The 22,297-nt window shown below is 42.9% G+C and overlaps 1 protein-coding gene across 1 annotated transcript in view; it reads left to right on the top strand.

The window, feature by feature from the left end:
* LYL1 (LYL1 basic helix-loop-helix family member) overlaps positions 1 to 21,982 on the top strand; it is a 366,014-nt gene extending 344,032 nt beyond the window's left edge. The window contains exon 4 of the mRNA XM_044084668.1: positions 20,886 to 21,982. Coding sequence (XP_043940603.1) covers positions 20,886 to 21,424 — 539 coding nt within the window. The 3' untranslated portion in view covers positions 21,425 to 21,982. The remainder of the gene's footprint in view (positions 1 to 20,885) is intronic.
* The last annotated feature ends 315 nt before the right edge of the window (positions 21,983 to 22,297 follow it).

Here is a 22,297-nt window from a genome sequence, read left to right as displayed (position 1 = left end):
ACAGACTGGGACACCGTCTGGTCCCATTGATACTGTGTTGTCTGCTGTGGGGAGGGCAGCACTCACCTGTTTACTCGTGATGTCTGGGAGGTTACACTCTGTTGGTATGGACAGTACCACCTTAGGGGGGATGTGGGGGACAAATCTGCACTGAACCTGTTTGCCAGGATGATGGCAATGTCAGTGGGTTGAGGGTATGTTTAGTCAGTATGCAGAAACACACAGCATATCAGTGAGTGTCCAGCCAGGTACCTGAATTGACTGAAGAAGGCCTTGTGAGTGTCCGGCATGCCTGGTGCAATTGTCTGTTAGAAGCGTGCCTGACATAATTACCCAAGTGATTGTAGCTGTCTGCTAGTACAAATCACAGATGCCTTCCCTGTCAGGGATTGTGCTCTATCATGCAGTAGCTTCCTCCATTTGTTGTAAAGCATATGAATGGCTGGGGTCTAACACACAGGTCCACTGCCATTGCAGGAATGAGTCCAGTTGTTATTTTGGATGTAACGATCCATGCGGTCCACTAGGTGTTGATAGAATGTGTATGTAAAGGATACAGCAGTCTGAGCCATACTTACCACTGACCCAGGGTCTCTGAAGGATACCACCATGGTCTGGAGGAGTTTGACGTTTTCCTATGGGAGGTTCACCAACATAACCCAGGAAGGGTGTGGGGATGGGATATGGATGTCCAGTGAGATAAAGTATGTTCTGCCCTTAGCAATGAGGGGTATATCACAGGTGTGGAACATAGAGTCCCCATGTCAGTGATGATCATGTCCAATATGTTGTCCCCTCGTGTAGGTGTGGTGACCGGTTGTGCCATAGCATATGAGTGTAGAAATAGTAGCAACTGTTGGTCAAGGGTGTTGCGGCCTAAGTACTATCCACAGTCAATGTGTGGGTATTTGATGTCACCCAATATAATTGTGTTTGGGGAGACCTTCATATTGTCCAATGTTCCCAGGAAAGCTGAGTGGGGTTGCTGAGTTGGGGAGTGTGGTCTGTAGCAGGAAACAAACCAAACGGCCGATTTGCACAATGTTAGGTGCATATGTATGGTCTGTGATGCTTTGTGCAGTGCTACCAACCCGGAGGTATGTGTATCTGTGATGTATATGGATACACCCCCTATTTGTGTTGGCCATTCCGAGTTATGTGGTCTGAAAGCATGGTACGAAATACAACCTGGTAGTGCTGGTGTGCATGTGGGAGCCTGAACCATGTGTCTGTTAGTGCACAGATATTGCTATCCTCCATACTGAGGAGATTCCTGAGTGGGCGCAATTTGAGGGTAATACATCTGGTGTTGAGCAGCATTACCCTCAGTGTCATGTACTCTGTAATGTCTATGGAGGTGGTTCTGTCCTTTGAGCCCCACTTAAATAAGGCACTATGGTGGCAGCAAGTGCCCTAGCCAGTATGCAAAGGTCCAAGGGTGACAGGTGCTAGCTGTCCATAGGGAAGCTACGTGGCATGTCGAGCATGTCACCCCAGGGTGACAGACACTGTATCCCCTTTGAATAACACCAATATGTTAGCAAACTGTTAAACGTGATCAGTGTGTTGGTATACTGTGACATCATACTTGGTGAGTGTAAGATGCTACACAAGGTCAGGGAAATACTGGGCTGGGCTACATGATCACAGAGTTCCTCTATGTTTCATGTCATGTGGTCCAGGGAGGAACATCTGAGGTTGTACGCACCAGCTTGGACAATGATGGAGCCAGTCCTGGACTTGCTTTGGAGTGACCTGAGTGCATGTGTTATGTGGCGGATCCTGGCACCTGAGAGACAGCTCAAAGTGACTATTCCCTTGTTTGGCCTGGTGAGTGGGACGACAGTGTGTTTGAAAGTAAGTGTCACCTATAACAAGTGTATCAGGTGTGTTGTTTAGCCCAAAGGGCAGTGACTGTGTGGCACACTGACATTGTGAACTGTGTGACATGTGGGCATTGTAGTGGGGTAGCAGTTGTATGTGTGTCTGCTGTGGAGGTCTCTGTTGCTTAGACAGAGTGTATGTAGAGCCTCTGAATATGTGCATGTGTGATAATGTGGTTTGTGTGCTGTCACTATCGATGTATGTGAGACTGATATGTGGTGTGTGTGGTCTCCCTCACTACCTGATAAACTATGCCAGTCATGGGTCGAGAGAGCTCAGCATCCTGTATGTCAATATTGTTACATCTCCCACATATCTGTGAGTGTGATGTGAGGAGGAGAGGGTTGTCTGTGTACATGAGGCAGATGTGACATTGTGTCATAACCACAATATTCACTAGCTGGACTGAAGAGTACACATTAAACCGACCGCTGGACATGCCAGTGTATTATGATGACATACTCTGTAGCCTGAGCACAAAGGATCAGTAGGGTGTTAAGTGTGTAAAAGAGTATAACCGGGATTAGTGCTCAGGTTTGTTGGTGTTTTGTAAAGATTAGCTGAGAAGGAGTCCAGACTGAGAATCATGACATGTCCTTCAGCTATGTAATAAATAGTAATGTACACGCATATATGTGCTGAGTCAGGGACAACTGTACCTTACTGACATTGTCAACATCCTATCAGACAGACCCATGTATACATACCCACCTCCCACAGACGATAGTCCCTGACATCATACCAGGAGATATCACGTGTAGAATGGCTGACCAGCTCCCTCCAAAGCCAAAAGCATGGCAGCACTTGGATTACATTGTTTCCCAATATGTGTCACGCATGCACTACAGAACAAACAGACCCTGCACCTGAACAGTCTGTTGAGCCGCACCCACTCCACAGGACCTGGAACTGTCGAATGTGTTACAGCAACATAAGGCACTCCCCACATGTGTGGGTTCACAACACACCATGGGAAGTATAGTCCAGTAAGCCTATAAAGTCTGATCTGCAAGGCCATGGAGTGCATCATGGCAGATGTGATAAACAGAGCTATTGGAAACCGCCAAACACACAACCCTACCAACTGTTGTATGTTCATGTGCAGATCATGGTTCCCAATCATGCTACACCATCTGCAAGGCAGCCACCCAGGACATACATCATGGAACAGAGCTACACATGTCCCACATAGACTTTGAACAGCTCTTCATCAACATCACAGACACATGTTGTATCCACAAAATCAACAATCTGTGCATAGATATGTGTTGACATATGAAGGGATGTCAATGTGTCCACAGATAGATCACACAAGGTGAGAGTCACGGGGTCCTGTATAAGCTGTTGATACCTGCCAACCTACATGGATCATTCCTGGGATTGCAAAACAATGTATACACACATTACCATGTCCAGTCTGATGATGTCATAATCCTACAAATATACCAGGAGAACATAAATCACCCAGTAAAGCATATAGCGCGCCGTGTTAATGTGTATCTCTTTAATATCATAACATAGTTAGGTAGGGGTCTGAGTCCTACAAACGCCAAGTGTGTGTGTACATGTGTGGTTTCCTTTGAGAGGAGTAGCCTTTTTGGAGACTAGGAAAACACATTAAAAGAGGTACATCCCTCTTTGGAAAGTCTGATGATGTCAGCATCCTACAAATATTCAAGGAGAACATAAACCATCCAGTAATGCATATAGCGTGCCGTGGTAATGCGTATCTCTCTAGTATCATAACATAGTTAGGTAGGGGTTTGAGTCCTGCAAGTGCCAAGTGTGTGTGTCACAGGTGGTCAATGCAGTGTGGGTTTTGCTTTTACTACGGTATGACATATGTGTCAAACAGTATGTGCATTGCACACATCGGGTATCTGCGTGTCAAATAAATATGTGTACATGTGACCTCAATCATTACATAGGTGTGAAGCCTGGATATGACATGAATACATTTGTAATCTTCGACAGATTGTGCCACTGCTTCACAAATCATAGGTTACATATGTATGTCTGTGTCAAGCCCAGCCAATGTAGTGATCCGTGGCCAAGGACATCTCTGCCACACACACCCATGACACGTACTATAGAGTACTGTGAGTGAGGATAATTGCCGGGGTATATGTCAGACATGTTCATACACAACAACGACTGGCAATAATGGACAGTCATTATAGGTGTACACCAGCCCTGTGGATATGCATGCAGGCCCCTAATGTGTTATGTGAAACACCGAGGAACCCCACAATACCTATGGATATGTGGATACCAAGGGACAGATGACATAACACGTGTCTGTCTGTACACATTGGTACCCAACATACATGTTGAGGGCTACCACCTATGTGGTACTGTTGGGATAGTATGTATAGTAAATGTGGATGAATATGAAATAGACAGCTTACTGCTATACAGCATGTATTGGACAACAGGTATCTGTCTGTATGATACCCTTGTGTAGGATATGCGTCCCATCCAGGGAATGCAGTGTTGGCCAATGCATGCATTTCCAGATGTTGATGGACATATCCCTAATGTATTTGCATGTACCTAAGAAGGCTATATGCCACACAGGTGTGGTCCCAGGAACGTGTGGCGGTCAATACTACTGGTTACTTTTATTGTATAGTACTGGAAGGATCCAACTGTTACTGAGTTCCCTACAACTGTGAGTCATTTGTCAGGACATCATCTAATGATTGGTTATAGTCATGCTGTTGAGATGGTGTATACTACCAGACCGCAGATCATTGACAGATATCAACAGTATCACCCACAGCATAGTGCCAACCCATGTCATACACATATGTGTACCCATGTTAGTACATATCTGTAGTAGAATGCATAATGGCCATCGAAAGATACCATGAGATGTTAACAATGTGTAGAACAGGGTATGTCGCACATCCCACGTGTCCACTATGCACGTACATGCAGACAGTGCGCACACACCATGTTCACAGATGTACACCCGCTAATTTGTAATGCACACATCACACACGTACTGTCCACTCACTAACACATGCTGGCAACATTGCACACTTCAGCCAAGTGGCACATGGGTGGACATTACATACTCAGGACTAACACTGATGTAAACAATGCTACAATGACTATCACAGCTGTGATGCATAATGCCTGCTCAGGTATACGTACAAGGATATCATTACACTTTCCTGTTGTCAACTTGCTACTATTGCTACACTGCTATAATGTCACCCTGTGCATCAGAACCATGTTAGCCTGTTCCTGCATCAATGTTACAGATGACAGGAGGTGGCACAGGTGTCATCATATGCACAGGGTGTGTTGTAGGTTTGCCAGAGCCTGACATTAACCCATCCAATCGGCATGTCTGTGTGTGTGTGTGTGTGTGTGTGTGTGTGTGTGTGTGTGTGTGTGTGTGTGTGTGTGTGTGTGTGTGTGTGTGTGTGTGTGTGTGTGTGTGTGTGTGTGTGTGTGTGTGAGGGACAACAGTACTGCATGGGCCAATGTTGATGTAATGTGTTTGTGTATATGTGAGCCCTAGTTGTATGGCAAATGTGTATGTGTCTGCATGCACACAACTCCACCATGTGGCTGCCATATACGGGCAGTTGTGGGACAGCCACAGACTGTACCTGCTAGGCCATACAGATCACTGTCTCTGGCCACAGACATGGTACCTGTGCCTAGCAGGGGTGCTACGGGCAGTATCGGGTACCAACCGTGACTGGGTGTTGTCATCAGAGGCAGAGGTATGATGACTGGACCCATGTCCCTGCTGTGACTGGCCAGTGCCACGTGTACGTGGTCTAGTAGGACGGTCAATGGACAGGCCAGCCCCAGCATTGCTAGGGCTGGTACTGCCACTACAGGAGCAGCTGTGATCTGTGGTCCATCTGCGATGACTGCCAGCTGATGCTGTTGCTGGCATGCGTCCACGTCGGCTTCCCATCCATCCCGCACGGTCCTGGCTTATGGCTAACACATCGTGGAGGACATCTAATGTCTCCCTCCAACGGCTATTAATGACCTCGGTGTAATTCCGGATGGCACCGGCAAGGTCACGGATGCTGTCATTGATAGCAGTGTAATGGGCCCTCTGCGCCCTTAGTCCCTGTCGGGTGTACCGTTCCATACGTGCCTGTGCCTGCATTTCAGCCCCGAACATACTGGAGGTTGTAATACCTCTGGGGGCACGTCTACCAGGGGCAATATAACCAGCGGTGCTCCCCCAAGAACCCCTGGACATCTGCCTATGTGGTACCGTTCCAGTAATCTGGCTATGGCTGCTGTGAGGGGATGCACATGCCATAGGTACCACACTCTCCTGGTCAATGCCAACTGTATGCTGTCCCTCAGCTAAGGCCATTGGTGACGAGGGATGTATTGGCAGTATGAGTGTGCGCATAGATGGGGTTGACCGCTGCCTAGTGTCGATTGGTGGACCAATGACAGACCCTGTCAGACTTTCCTGTGCCACAATACATGTCTCATCATCTCCACTATCAGTGGCGGTGACATCAGGTTCCCTGCTGCATTCAGCCACCCCTAACTCAGCACCTGTGGAAGGAAGACAGGAAACACAGTTTACAATCTGTACGTGATGTAGCACACATGCACACATGCACACATGAACACATGCACACATGAACACATGCACACATGCACATATGAACACATGCACACATGCACACATGCACACGTGCACACATGCACACATGAACACAGGCACACATGCACACATGCTCACATGCACACATGAACACATGAACACATGAACACATGCACACATGCACACATGAACATATGCACACATGAACACATGCACACATGCACACATGAACACATGCACACATGCATGCATGCACACATGAACACATGAACACATGCACACATGAACACATGCACACATGCACACATGAACACATGCACACATACACACATGCACACATGCACACATGCACACGTGAACACATGCACACATGCACACAAATACACTGCTCACCACAGCATATACACAAACACACACACACACACACACACACACACACACACACACACACACACCAGCAATCCAACACATACACAATAGTGGGTGATGGTGGGTGACAGTATCACAAGGCAAACAGTCACCACACATGTGTCAGCATACAGAATATGTGTTGCTGAAGACCATGTAGTGCAAGTGTAGACAGCCCTATCTAATGACATTATACATGGCTTTGATGCATGTGTGTAGTTGTTCAGTGATTGGTACACCCTGGAACAGAGTGTGTACATGGACACAACATTGCTGTGCAAGTATTATCTGTTCTGCAATGTCATGTGCACCATCACTCAATGGTATACATACCATGGCTGCATGTGTTATCTTTGTGACACATAGATTGCCATGTCTGATGACAGTGTCTGTGTCCATAGCACATAATAGTGGGCACAGGTGTAGCGAATGCATGCAATGTACAGACATGGGATGAGTGGTGCATGTAGACGTGAAGGAATCCCAATGCTCGACATGGACATTGTACAGTGGTTATGGTGAGTGTGGGACATATTGCAGATATGTCAGTGCCAGCCACAGCATGGCATGCTACACGACTGCAGCGTTAAACACCACACATACTCAATGTGTGTCATGTGACCTATACACCCAATAGCATTCCAGGACATATATGTGACTCTTTGTACAGATGGCGACTGATGTGCAGAATGTGTATGCTAGCATATGTAAGCACACACACAACATGCTATGCATGGTGTGTATAGGTGCATATGTTTGCACACATAGAACAATGAGGTGCACAGCAAAGACTGCTATGTGTAGTACTGTGGTCACTGTAACTGGATGGGGTGTAGTACCATGTGCCATCATCATCATCATGCATCTTGTGGTCACTCACGGCTACTACTGTGTGACAGACCACCGCCTAGCATGCTGTACCTGAAATGCAGTGCCGTGGATACGTTCACTATTACACAGCCACTTTGTACATGGGTGTATGAGGTGCCCAGCAGGGAGCATTGCCTCACATGACTGTGTTATGTGTTGAAGAGTGTTGCACAGCCCCATGATAGGCCTCTACCTCTGAGGTACGTCATGTGTGTGTGGATGACATGTGGGATACTTAAGTGTGACCTTACAGTGGGTGTGTGGTTACACCATATGTAGCATGACTTTGTGTACTGCATGTGATAAATGTGTTATGTTGTGTACAGGTGTTGCAACTATGCCTATCCAATGTACAGTACGGGGTTGCCACAACTGTGTGTCATGCTCTGTGTATTGCATGTCAGTGAGGCAGCTACTGACATTACTGAGCTGTGCAATGTCTCACAGCAAACATGCATGGCATGCATTATGTGTAGGTGTGTTATGTGTACATGGCCTACACCTCACCTATGACATGCATATTTCATTACCAACATTGCAGATATAACACACTCACCAGCATGGATCAGCTGCCCTGTTGTCACACCAGAGGGACCTACGAGAATATGAGAAGGTCAGTTAGTGGCTACAACTGTGGCATTGCTACAGTGGGTATGCTAAACTGCAGTACAACAACAGTCAACAGTCACAGGTGCAGGGATATCGTTCTAACTATCTGTATTGCACAACACTAGGCAGCTGAACTGCTAAACACACAGTACACATCTCAAATACACATAATCTAACAATACAGTTAATTGTAGTCTACAGATTGGGCATGTTACCTGCTTGCTCCAGGTGGATGTGCTGGGTGGCTCTGGCCTCCATTACAACACATGTCAGTGGTTGCTGTAGCTGTTGTCCAGGAGCCAGCACACTTAGGAGCAGCTCCTCCGCTCTGGTGAGGGGGGGATGAATGGCCACCCCTCCACCTGTGGCAAGCTGCTGTCTTTGGATATCAGACGCATGCCGCCGGACTTGTCTAACTAAATCACTGCAGTGATGGTGTACCTGTTCATATGTCTGGTTATGCATGCCTATGTCATTTACCCGTCTAACAAGTTCCTGCTACAGTGCAGTCCGCTCCTGCTGGTGCTGGCTGCTTCTGGAGAAGAGCATTGTGTACCGCTGCAATAGGCTGTCGAGTATCACCTCTTCCTCATCTGCTGTATACGCTGGGTTGTGGTGGTGGGCCATCTGGATGAAAAAGATATGAACAATATGTGTGAGAGTGTCCTGTGTCACACTTTACACCTTTACCCACAGATATTACTTTACTGCCATATATACCATCCTATTGTCTGTCAGAGGTTGCACACGTTCAATACCACTTATTGGTTCTCAGGCCACAACTAACAAACACTGCCTGGCAGACTCTATATATCACACCACTATACAACAGTACCCAACACACTGTTTGTGACACATTGCACAACCTCAAGACAGGGGTGTATATCACACCGATGCACAAACAGAGATGTCATCCATTGCAATGGATATATAGTACAGGTACAGTAGTACCAATCAACCACCCTAGTCATTGATGCCATAGCCCTGCCTAACAGATGTGTCCAGTTGTTACTATAGGTGGCATACTGCTGTAACAGACTATACATGTTGCTGGATACACACATTTACCCTGTAACACACATATGATTGCAGCCATTGTACAGGCATAATCACACACACATCAGGCATACATACAACGCACCACTGTATGCCAATACAGATGAGCATTACCTGTGTACCATACGGTACTGTGTGCCACTACTTACACACCCTTATGTCTGCATTTTTTCCTCTGTGGAGACTACAGGAAACTCACATGACAGTGTTTCCAAGCAATGTAAACACACACCATACTGTGCTGTTTAAGCCTACAGCTTCAGGTAGTACTACAGTTCATATTGGTGATGAATTCACCAGCAGTACCACTCCCTAAGCATACATGTATTGCTTTAGCCTACAATGAGACACCACATTCGTTAACAGAGAACTACGTCACATCATCTGCCGTACTACTATGTCTGCCTAACAGTACATTACACATCAGTTGCTGTCCTCACAGCTAGAATAGGCACTACCATGTCAGATACAACATCACACTAAGCTATCACACCTTTACAGACCTTGCACACATTCAGCGTTGCACTTCTGCAACCTCACATAGCAGTTATTGCATTAAGTACATGTGTGAGTGCATAGTGTCATAGGTAGGTAATATGCTATTGGCCCTAGGCCTACGGCAGCCTAGCCATATGCTACCCGGGCCTTTGACACACATGTACTTTGATTTCACTTGTCCCTGCCAACCTGAACCACAGAGGTGTTTCCTGGGGTGTATTACCAATCTCCCACACAATCATCAGGGGTATTTATCACAACTGCTAAGGAGGAGCCTTGTTTGCTATTGCTATGTCTATTCCGGTGTATGGCATATCTCTGAGATGGGAGCCTATCCCTTCAGCATGTGCCGTTTAGTGAGCTGACAAAGTTTAGGGCCCTAGAGCGTGTATCCCAGAGGGATTGTGATATGTTGCCATGGTGGTTGTCACCCAGCTATGGGTGTGACATACCTCTGTATGTCTGGCAGAGGTCACCTCTGTGTGGCCAGTATGCAATACAGTGTAGTTGTGGTTTTGTGAGTCAGTCTGCATAGGGCATCTGTTTGCAGCCAGTATTACCCTCTGGGGGGTCTGTCTGTGGCCTGTTCACCTGGTGTAGTTGTCATGTGAAGTACATACCACACAGGGCATTGTGATGAGTAGAGGGGAACTCTACCCTATATTTCCATAGCTGACACACCTGTTGTCATGACACATACCACACAGACAGATTACAGGTGTAGTGTGGCACTGTCTTCATCAAAGTGGAGGCTACTGTCCACCTGTGTCCCATGTTCCCTTATCACACCTTCACTGTTAGGTAGATCTCTACCTATGTGGTAGTTAATGGGTACACTGTTTTGGGAAGGTGGAATGACACTGCAGTATCAACACTTGTCTACAGTCCATTCCTTGGTCACCACACACCTGTTGCGGTACATATGAACCCATGTCTCTCTGTCTCTCTCTCTCTCACTCTATATGTATATATATATATATATATATATATATATATATATATATATATATATATATATATATATATATATATGATATACATGCATATATCTACACATACATGTACACATCCATTGCTGTACACATGGATGTACATATAGGCACATGTACAGTCCACCTTTCATGGTGGGAATATCACTTATGCAACAGTTGTGGGATGTACATGTATGTGATTAAATTGCACGGTGTTGTGCAGAATGCATGTGGGTGTCTGCAGCCCTTGTAGCATTGGCAGGCCTCACTGGCTGTAACACAGCAGATCTGACAAATCTGTCCCACAGCATTTAACCACCACATGACATATATCAACACTATCTTAGCTGGCCTTAGGCATAGGCCAATTGGGCGGCCGCCTAGGGCGCCGCTCTAGCAGGGGTGCTTTTCCACTATTTATGTGGTGTAGTAAGACAAGGATGGGGGCACAAGGAAGTGTGGTAGGGGGTGCCGTTGAACCCTTTTGCCTAGGGCACCGGTTGACCTACAGCCTCTCCTGCACACTGCATGCTGTTTTCTAAGCCACACACTATGACCTACATGGACATATGCACATATCAACCTTCACTGACAGATATCTGTCCACCCTTCACTAACAGTTGCAGTATGTCCCTTGCCCTATGCATATGTGCAGATACAGATAGATACATACTGCTGCCACACATGGATGATTTTCAGTGTGTAAAGTACTCTTCAGGAACATCTACAACATGCCAACACATACATATGAGTTACATACCTTATCATAGTATTTCCCTGCTCCGTATGTTACGGTTTTGTAGTTTTTTTTTTTATTGGTGGTTTTTTTTTGGTTTTCACCCTCTATTCAATGTTCTGTCTCTGTTTCTCACTCTGTTCTGTTCTGTCTCTGTCTCTGTCTCAATCAGTGTCTGTGTCTGTGTCTGTGTCCGTGTCTCTCTCTCTCTCTCTCTCTCACTCTCTATCTCACAGCACCTGCAATGATATAATTGCATGTGTGGACTGCAGGTACAGCCTGCTTTTCTAGGTATCTGCACTTGTGCATGTGACAGCCTCTGCACCAATTGCTGCCCACCATTCAGTAATTGCATGCAGCCTGCTGTTTAGTGATTGCATTACTCACTTTGATTGCAGCCCACTGCTATAAAACGCTAGGTTAGGTAGGCATAGCCCTTTCAGATTTTCAAGGTGGGGCCCATGCTTGTTTGCTCTGGACACCGTTGTGTCAGTCTGAAGGTTGGTATATGTCTCTTATGTGATGCTAGGGTTGTAGCCAGTTATATGCATGTTGTACTGAAACCTGAATGTTGCTGCTTCCAGTACACACATCTCAGTGTAGACATGTACACACCCCTCCAAATGCTAACACAGGATACATGGGAGTATATACTTTTTTCCTCACTTACACAATTAACTGCCATACAAATGTGGTTATTGCACTGTATTCCTGCGGCCAGTATTAATCCTGGCCTGATAATGTGTGGTGTTTGTAAGGTGCTGCTGTAACATTATTCCCTGCTAGGATGGCTGGTTCTCCTTTCACAGTCATGTCATGCAATTCCACAACCACTGCTGGTAAAGACCCACAGAAAAGGATTTGTGTTATACCATTCCTAAATTCCATTTACATCCCCTCATTGTAATACATGATATATTTATTTCAGAACCAAGTTATTTGTATATCTGCTGTGGCTTAGTGGTAATTCATGCAGTCGATTGTGTCAATGGTCTGGGGTTCGAGACTGACAGAGGTTTTTTCTTTTGCTGCTCAGCAGAACAAGGGCCCTGCCATAGAGTGACTAAGGCACTTTTAAGCAGTTGTAAGCGGGTTTGTGTGAGTTTGCGTGTCGTTTAGCGATGCTTAGCTAAGCGTACACATGCGCACACTCGCTTACTCCCGCTTACTACTGCTTAAAAGTGCTTACTCCCGCTAACCCCCGCACTAATTTCTTTTAAAGAAAAGAAAATGGGGAGATAGGAATGTGGTGAAAAAGGGGGCACAAAGAGGGACACACAGTAAGTAAACAAGCTCGGGATGTGCAGGACGGGTGTAGGGAAGGTCAATAGCTGCCCATTTCTTTAACAGCAACAGCTGTGCATATGCAATGAATTTGGAGTGAAATTTGAAACCTTCCACCCCTGGGAGAGGGGTGAGGACAACAAAGTATGTTGTACTGCCAATTCTAATTATCTGCTTACATGTTTGTCCGATGGACATGTGTGCGAAATGGGCAGCTATGTATGGGGCGTAATTTTTTTGTGGGTACAGATTGACCTTTTTTTTTTTTTCACGTGAGAGAGGGAAGTGAGGTAGAGGAAGTAGGTATGTCCGGGGAGGTAGGTTGGGAAGGTACACAGACAAGACAGACAAGACGCATACAGGGGCGGTGTATGACACATGGCGTGGGTGAACACAATTGACGGGGTCAGATGTTTGGAAATCGCAAGCCCATGAGCCCACAGATGGTAACAGTGGAACTGAGATCCCCACCCATGGGCAGTCACCACTGAACCTTCACAGCGCCGATGGTGGCTATGCTGGGGGCTGCGTAGGACGGGCAGGCTCACCCGTGAGATGCGCCAATCTCGCCTCAAGCTGGCGTAGGGGATCAGTGACTGAACGCTGGATCTCCCTACGCACCACAGCCCGGACCCTTTGAAGGGTGACAGGTGGCCCTTCTCCGCCCACGCTTGCATGGGGGGATGAGCCTCATCCCCTGCAGCGCTTCCACCTGAAGGTGGCACAGGACCAATGGAGGAGGGGAGCCTGGGCTGGGCACCAGACCTGCTGGTGCCAGGTGCACTCGCCAGCTGAGGAGGGACAGGTGGGTCCGCTGGGACCGGCCTTCCCATACGTTCTGTGACTAGGTGTGTTTAATTACAACATAAGTGAAACAGCATTCCAGATTAGTTATAACAGCATGCAATGATATTCCAATTAACCCAACATACCAAGGGTACAACAGTTGAACAGCAAGCATAACACATGCATATATTGAACCATAGTGGTTATTCCAACAGCATGCAGGGATGTTTGGTAGCAACAGGCCACCATGATTGTGGTGTTTAAACAGGGCACATGCATCACCATGAATGCAAATATTTATAGAACAATAGGACATATGTCCCATCAAATATTTAAGATTACACATACCCATTGAGGTGTGGAATTGCATGGTTTGCGCACATACAGTAGGGTGTAGAAAAAACCTTGGTTAACATCTTATAATGACCTTTTAGTCTACACTACATTCCAAGTGACTGCAAGTGTATATCCCCTGCCTGTATTATTACACTTGCCACCATACATTAGGTTGTGTAATGGGTTTGGCTAGTTCAATATATGCCTGACCTATATCTGACATACTAACTGTCCAGGATGCAGATGTTACTGCTACATATTTCTTGATTGCATTTATATTTCTTTATCTACATATCTGGGATGTTTTCACATGACATTTTCACTTCGATTTGTACAGAACCCTGCATTTCTTGACACACACTCACATTTCTGGAGAAAAATTACATGCTACATGTGTGCCAGATTTACTTATTCATGCCAGCCAGTAACTGACTATTGTGGACTGTATATATGTTTCACAACTACTAGCACTTCCATCACCCACTTTATATGGGACTGCACAACTCTGGGTTGCCAGCACCTTTTCAAACAGTATTGTTTGTATAATGCAAGGGTACAACAACATTTCAGACTCTGTGACACAGACACACTCTGGGTTTTAGACCTTTATTAATGACATTACACACTTTTCCATAGGCTCACTCCTTTATTTGTTTTAACGGTGTCTATGGCAGACATGTTCAAGACATATTATACCTTTAATAATAGGTTAGAAAATCTTTTTTCAGGCTCACTCACTTATGTTATATGACAGTGCCTGCAGAGATATTATTCCAGACATATGTTACCTTTCTTAATGGGTTACTACACTCTTTTTCTGCCTCTCTGACGTTTTTTTCTGACAGTACATACAGAGGACTTATTCAGGCAATTTTATGGCTGTATTATTGGACTACAACACTTTCTTTCATGCTCTCTCTCATATTTTATATAACAATACATGCAGAATAATCACTAACCTGCCTGGTGGCGCAGCCTTAGCAGCCTATCAGCATAGGCTTGCTGATTCATAGCACGGTCACCTACAGCTGTAAAGTAAATGAAGGGATATTGAGACATACCTATCCGTTATACATACTCCATTATCAATTCTTACATACTGCAGTCCATGGCTACATACTCAGTTGTGGGGCATCCTGCATCCCACAGGCCTCCTGTATCCATTGATTCAGGCAGTCCTGCTTTCGTCTCTTCAGGTCTGCATGGTGGTGACGGACCTGCTCACCAGTCTGAGGAACGCCTGTGGCACTGGTGAGGTCACGAGCTAACTGGTTCCAAGCCTCTGCCTTGTACTCTGTTCCTTGGAACTGGCCCTGCAGGAGTCTTGACTCGTGACAGTGGACAAGGAGCCAAACCATGTATTTGGACTCCTCAGTGCCCCAACGTTGTGCTCGGAAGCGTGTTCCTTCTCCAACACCAGACATTCTAACTACAGATGTGAGCTACAATCAGTTATGGCGTGTATTCCCGCCTGTGGGGCTTAAATATGCCGCATTTCCTGCACTTCTTTGTGATTGGCCATTTTGTAATATTCTCGGCTGACTGCAGACCTGCTTAGTAATGGTTAAACTACCATTCGTAAGTATATGAATGTTAATAGTGGCTGCTTCCCCTATGTGGTCATGGCTTAGTGGTTCTGTACTTTGCTTCTGATGCACAGAGTCCTGGGTTTGAACCTTGTTATATATTTTATTTTCATACTATCCAAACAGGCTAGGGGGTGTGGCTACATTTAAGCAACTTTGCTTTACGTTGCTCCTCGGTGCCCTACGGTGCCCTTGTTGGCACGGCGCGCACATCCACGCAAACACATTGCGCTGGGTAAAGCACTATTAAACTATGGGAAACTCTATTGCACTGGGTAAAGCACTATTCAACTATGGGCAACTCTACTGCGCTAGGTGAAGTGCTATTAAACTATGGGCAACTCTATTGCACTGGGTGAAGCGCTATTAAACTATGGGCAACTCTATTACGCTGGGTGAAGCGCTGCTTAACTGCATGCAATTTTATATCAGGATCCTTTCAAATATTTATTTTGTTCACTGATACATTGGCCATTTCATTGCTTTTTAGTAATGTTTAAACATATTTGTCAAGTATTATTTCATATACTGATTTAGAAAATAAATACGAAGGGGAGTGGTGGGATAAAAAATAAATATGAAGGGGAGTGGTGGGACTCAAACTGTGAATGCCTCTTCTTTGTGCGAACGCTCTACCATTACGCTATTGCTATTTGGTGTGATTTGCATAAACATTCTTTCTTATGCTCTTCCATGTCAGAATTGCTAACTGTAGCTAAGCAATGGGCACACCCGCACACACACGCGCAAATACGGGCAGCTATTTTGGGAATTTAAAAAAAATTAATGTTATGCTTTTTAGAACTGTAATGGGGGTTTACAATATCAGACAGTGAGGTGCTGGGTGCAGGGACATTTGAGCGGACTCGCTCTTGTTTATTTGCTTTTATTTTAAACACTTGCAGGGGCGTGGACATTTAGACTTCTCGGCAGTCGGACACGCCCCCTGCTTTCTTACACGGTCCGTGTAAGACTTACGGTTGAGTCAGCATGCCCTCATGCATATTCATGGCATGCTGATGTCATACTGTTCAACAGCAGCCTCCGAGTTAGACTTATTAAGTCTTACACGGAGGATTCGTGAATCCGGGGGAATATGTTAACTCAATATCATACATCAAAATTAGTGCTTTTTTATCAGGTCCGGTCAACATCTTAAAAGGCACTAAAAAAGGCTGCCCACTCTTCTCCTTATTATTTGCCCTATCAGTAGAACCTCTAGCTAAATTCATAAGAGCAAATTCTAATATAAGGGGATTTTCTGTTAGTCCAAGCTACATTTCTAAAATACAACTTTGTGCGGACGATGTCATGCTAACAATTGGAAATATAGATTCCTCTATAGATCATATAACAAAATCCCTGCAAGTTTTTGAAGAGGTTTCAGGATGAAGCTTTAATCACACCAAAATAGAAACAGTATTATTAAATAAAAAAGTAAACACTTTACTAAGAAAACACAACAACTTTAACTGGGCAAATGACACCATTAAGTACTTAGGAATATATATAAAGTCAAACTGGAATAATACTTTAAAAACAAATTACAAATACCTATTATCCACAGTTAAGGAATTTTTAAATAGATGGAATAAAATGTATTTCACAATAGAAGAAAGACTGTCATTAATAAAAATGATCATATTACCCCAAATTTTGTTCTACTTCCAAACTTTAATTGCCTCCCCATCGAAAAAGTTAATGAAGCAACTAAATTCTATGTTATTAAATTTCCTATGGTTTCCTCAAAAGCCAAGAATTAGCCATGCTTGGCACTACAGAAGCTGGAAAGATGGGGGAATAGCATTCCCAAAATAGAACTTTATGCGGAATCAACCATAGTTAATGTGATGAACCAATGGTTAAACTCCAAATATAGTTCTAATTGCAAAGATTTCCATGTAAGTATCTTATTATCTGACATAGACACAAATATTGACAATAATATGTTCTCAGAAAATAAAAAAAATCTTCCTTGTTGTCAAAGAACATTTCTACAATACCAATAAGAATAAAAAACATTATTTTCACTTATTATATATTAGATCATTTTAAAAAGATAATAAACAAAAATCATATGACAAAAAGCTTAAAATGTTTAATATTTCCCATAGCATACATGAAGACATGTCTGGACTCTTTCAACATATCTAAAATAAAAGTAATGTAAGAAAATGGCTTAGTTTTCTGGCACCAGTTTCTCTGCAATAATAATATCCATGAACCATGTTCTCTTACGGCCAGGTATAACATAAAGCATAACAACTGGATGAACATACAAATATTTAGAGAATACATAGTTAATGAATTCAAAATATGTCATATCACCAGCAAAACACATTTACCTAAAATACTTTCTCTTCTTTGTGAAATAAACACTTTTCATGTTAATAATATTCTATCATTGTCAAGTATATATAAATCTTTTAAGAACCGATATGCAAATCTCAGAGGACCCCTTATGGAATTTCACAGAGAGAATAAACAAATCCATTTTTCAGATGGTGATAAAGAATTAGTACTTAAATCAATTAGTAGCACGTCATCCCCTTCTTGGAAAATCTTCACTTGGAAATACATCCATAGGAGCTTTATTACCCCACATAAGATGGACTTGATATCAAAAAATAATCTTAATAAATGTTGGAGATGTGAGGAAATACTTTGTGCAGATTGGGTACACGTTTCTTACATGTAAAATAGTAACTCCATTCAGGATAGAGTTCAAAAATTTCATAAAAGCATTGTGGTCGGACAAGTGTGAAGTATCTGACTCATTATTATTGTTCAATGCACCGATACCAACACATATCCCCAAAATACAGGTACACCTTCTTTGGTCCTTGCTTGCAATTGCAAGAAAAATCATTATGTCAAATTGGAAGTGTAAAAAAATCCTATCATTTATAGATTTTTTTACTGTTAGCTAAACTTGTATGTAATAGGGAGTTGCAAACTATTTCAGAAAGAACTACTAAGATAACAGATAAGAAATTAACTTGGTTGAAACTTGAAAAACTACTAGATAAAATGTAATCACAACAATGACATTATATCTATGGACATTGTAAATAGTTATTGTTCCATATTATGATGTTTTTAAGACATATATTGTGTATATTTATAAATCATATTTCTTTATTTCATGAAAATCAATAAAAAATGTTTTTAAAAAAAAGTTATGGTACCCTTGGTAAGTGTAAGCATGGTCCTGGGAGATGAACCATTTACATGGTTCCTTTGTCCATTAAAGACATAGGTGCCAAACCAGGGATTAATTTCGGGTCTATATTGCAACATCGAACGCTTAAAACAGCGAACGATGTTGCATCGACACATTTTCAGCGAAAGCTGAAAATGTCGAATCCGAAGAACCGCAATTTCTTTCCTAGGGAAAGAAATCGCTGTTCCAACCCCCGCAAAAAAAAATACATTACACACTTCCAAACACATCACACATACCCAATCCTAATTATACCCCCCCAAAAACCAGTAAACAACTAAATACACATATGCACATAACCCAAACATACATTTAATGAAAAAAAAAAATAAGCATTTTAAACTAAATGCACTTACCTTAACCCGCACCCTAACCCTAAGGTCAGTAACTCTCGCACATTCACATAAACAGCTCCAAACACATATACACTTACCTTAACCCTAACTCTACCCTCCCCAAACAAAAGTAAACAACTGAAAACGCATACACATGGAACTTAACCATGCATTTAACATAAAATATACAACAGTAAACACTTTCATACATATGCACTTACCTTAACCTGCATCCTAACCCTAAGGTCAGTAATTGTTGCACAATCACGCTCGGGAGCTATACCGGACAAGGGACCACACTACACTTCAGAACACAGCAAAACAACTAAGCGGTCAAGTGACTTCTTTCCCAGGGAAAATTTTCGCTGAACAGCCACTTCACTGTTTTGCCTGTTTGCTCTACATGTGTCGACGAAAACACATTCGACATAATGCGTTTTCGTTGAACTCATAGGAACCCATGAGTTTCATATCCCTCTTTAACTTACAACTTTAATTATTTTGAATTTTGCTATTTTTTTTTTTCCTGCAAGCAAGCAGAGTCTATATTACTTATAGCTAGGTGATCACTTCACTGTTTCTTGATAACATGCTGCATCCACATTTTGACCTTTCAGTTTGTTGCTATAGAGAATACTTTATTACTGTTCTCATCCTTTGAGTTCAAGCAGAGGTCACATTTAAATATGGAAGATCTGTTAAGTAAAGTACTTTTGTATTTCACTTAATGTAGATTTGTTCTTATGACAAAGCATATCAATAATGTAGCAAGGGTAGAAAAAGGGGGGTGCATATGGAACAAGAAGTTAGGGTACTTTATCAGCAGCTTAGAAGACTTGTTAACTAGGTGGGAGTACAGTAACAGCATTTATTTAAGGAGCTGCAGATGATTTTGCAGCTGCTTAAATGAACATGCTTAATTATTTGCAGTCTCTGCTAATATTCTTTTGTTTTTTCTTGGGGGGGGGGGCTTAATTTTGGAGAACCCTTTTTCCCCTCTTTCTTTTCTAAGTTTTTTTGCTTTGAACTTTGTGTTGAGTGTGATTGAGTGTCATTCTAGTGACTGTTGAGGGCAGCAATTAACCTAGTTATAAGTCTGTCAATGCATATTCTGCCCTCTTCTCTAACCCTGTCTAACAATCTTGCACTCTAAGTATCAAGTCCCTGTGCCCTACTGGGAACAACAAAAATATGTTATATTGTGAGTAAATACTTTCATTAAATGTTCCACTGGATATCCTTGGTATCAGTACGCAATTTTACATTTTGCCTGCTAACTGATAACTGTTTATCTTATCTCTTATTAACCATTTTGTTCTATACTTGTCTATACAATCTGTTCAGTTCATCCTTCATCAACTTTGGTTCTCTACAGCTACCTGCCATCTTGTGGTACTAACTGTATTATGCTTTACAGCTTGCATTACTGTAATAGGTACTTTACACTGTATTTTTTATTATATACATAAGCTACTTTTGCTATATGTGCTTTTTTCCTTGGACCTCTTCTGAAAAAATAGGCTTCATTTCATTAGAATTATGAGTAAATAAATAATAAGTAAGTAATTCCTCCAATACAAGAGCAACACTGAATTCTGATATCAGGTATAAGCACATCCCACAGCAATCTGGACTGTGCTATGGATCAACATTTAATTACCCATGTGTTTATCAATCTGATATTTTCTTATATTCATTTTTAGGTCATCATCCAATGAAGGTAGCCCGGAGGGTCTTCACCAACAGCCGAGAGAGATGGCGTCAGCAAAACGTGAATGGTGCCTTTGCAGAGCTACGCAAACTCATCCCTACTCACCCACCTGATAAAAAACTCAGTAAAAATGAAATCTTACGTCTTGCCATGAAATATATTAATTTCCTTGTGAAACTACTGAATGATCAAGCCACAGAAGAAGATTCTAGAGACAAACAAGCCGAGGGCAAGAAAAACCCAGTACCTGGCACAGAAACAAAGAGTGGACTAGGCTGTAGAGACATTTTAAGGGAAACCATGGGTTCTAAAGCACCTTCGGTGGTAGGTCAGAACACTGATTTGCAGGACTTTGCAGAACAGAGAGACACAGATTCAGGGACAGTACCTGCTACATCCCCAGTGTCTAGCTGCTATGCTGAAACTGTAAGTCCAGAGAGTGAGGAGACAGAAAATGACCATATAATGAAGAATGGCCATGATTCCAAAGGGACTGCTTTAATTGAAGCAACAGTAGTGGACCTTCGGTGATGTAAAAGATGGGGGGGGGGGGGTGAGGGTTGGATGTTGAGTGCTGGCTAATGGCTGTATCCTGAAGTAAAGGCATGCTTTTATTTTTCAACTCATCTGCCAGGCTGGATTTCTACGGAAACTTAGCAATGTGGTGTATTTTATTTTTTGAAAGATTGCAGATCCTTGAAAGGTAAACTAACATTGATAGAAGCAAAACATATTCCAAATTAAGTCTGACGTGGAAGACAGAATACAACCTCTCAGTTTTAAGTCACCCTTTCCTTCCCACCACAATTGCAGTGGATGCTGAGTCTCATTGCTTCTAAAAGAAGTTGGAAGACAAACGTGACATATTCTCAGATGGTACAACATGTAAAAGATTTTTTTAGAGCGTTGTTACAAGCTGCACATTGACAACACTATGAGATAATGAACTAGGACCAGTTTAACAAATACAGTACAACTGGAAATGAAAAAAAGTGTTCTGCTGTCAAGCAGTTTTTTTGTCAACTTTCAAAACTGAAATGTTCAAGTTATAAAGACCATTAAAATGTTTTATTTTGTAATTAGTTCAAATAATGTGCAGAGTGAATGCTTTTGGTATTTAATATTGTTCCACATTTTATAATGTAAAAGCAGTGTCTGAAGCAAATATGAGATGGGGACTAAAGAAATCAAATCTACCAGTAAATAGAAATTACTGTGCTAAAGAAATTAGTTAATGGAATTAGTTTTAATAAGAAATACTCATTGAAGGTCAAGTTTATATGTTCATAGTCTAATGTTATTGGAGGCAGTACAGAAATCTACAATGTGAACAAAAGCTCTGATGATATTCTCTGGGATTCAGAAAAAAATCACCACAGGTGGTAAGAGCTGTGGCCAAAAGGT

Source organism: Protopterus annectens, chromosome 9.part0 (assembly GCF_019279795.1).
Source record: "Protopterus annectens isolate FY-2018-M chromosome 9.part0, PAN1.0, whole genome shotgun sequence".
NCBI classification, from domain to species: Eukaryota; Metazoa; Chordata; order Ceratodontiformes; family Protopteridae; genus Protopterus; species Protopterus annectens.
This window is presented reverse-complemented; position numbering and strand designations above follow the sequence as displayed.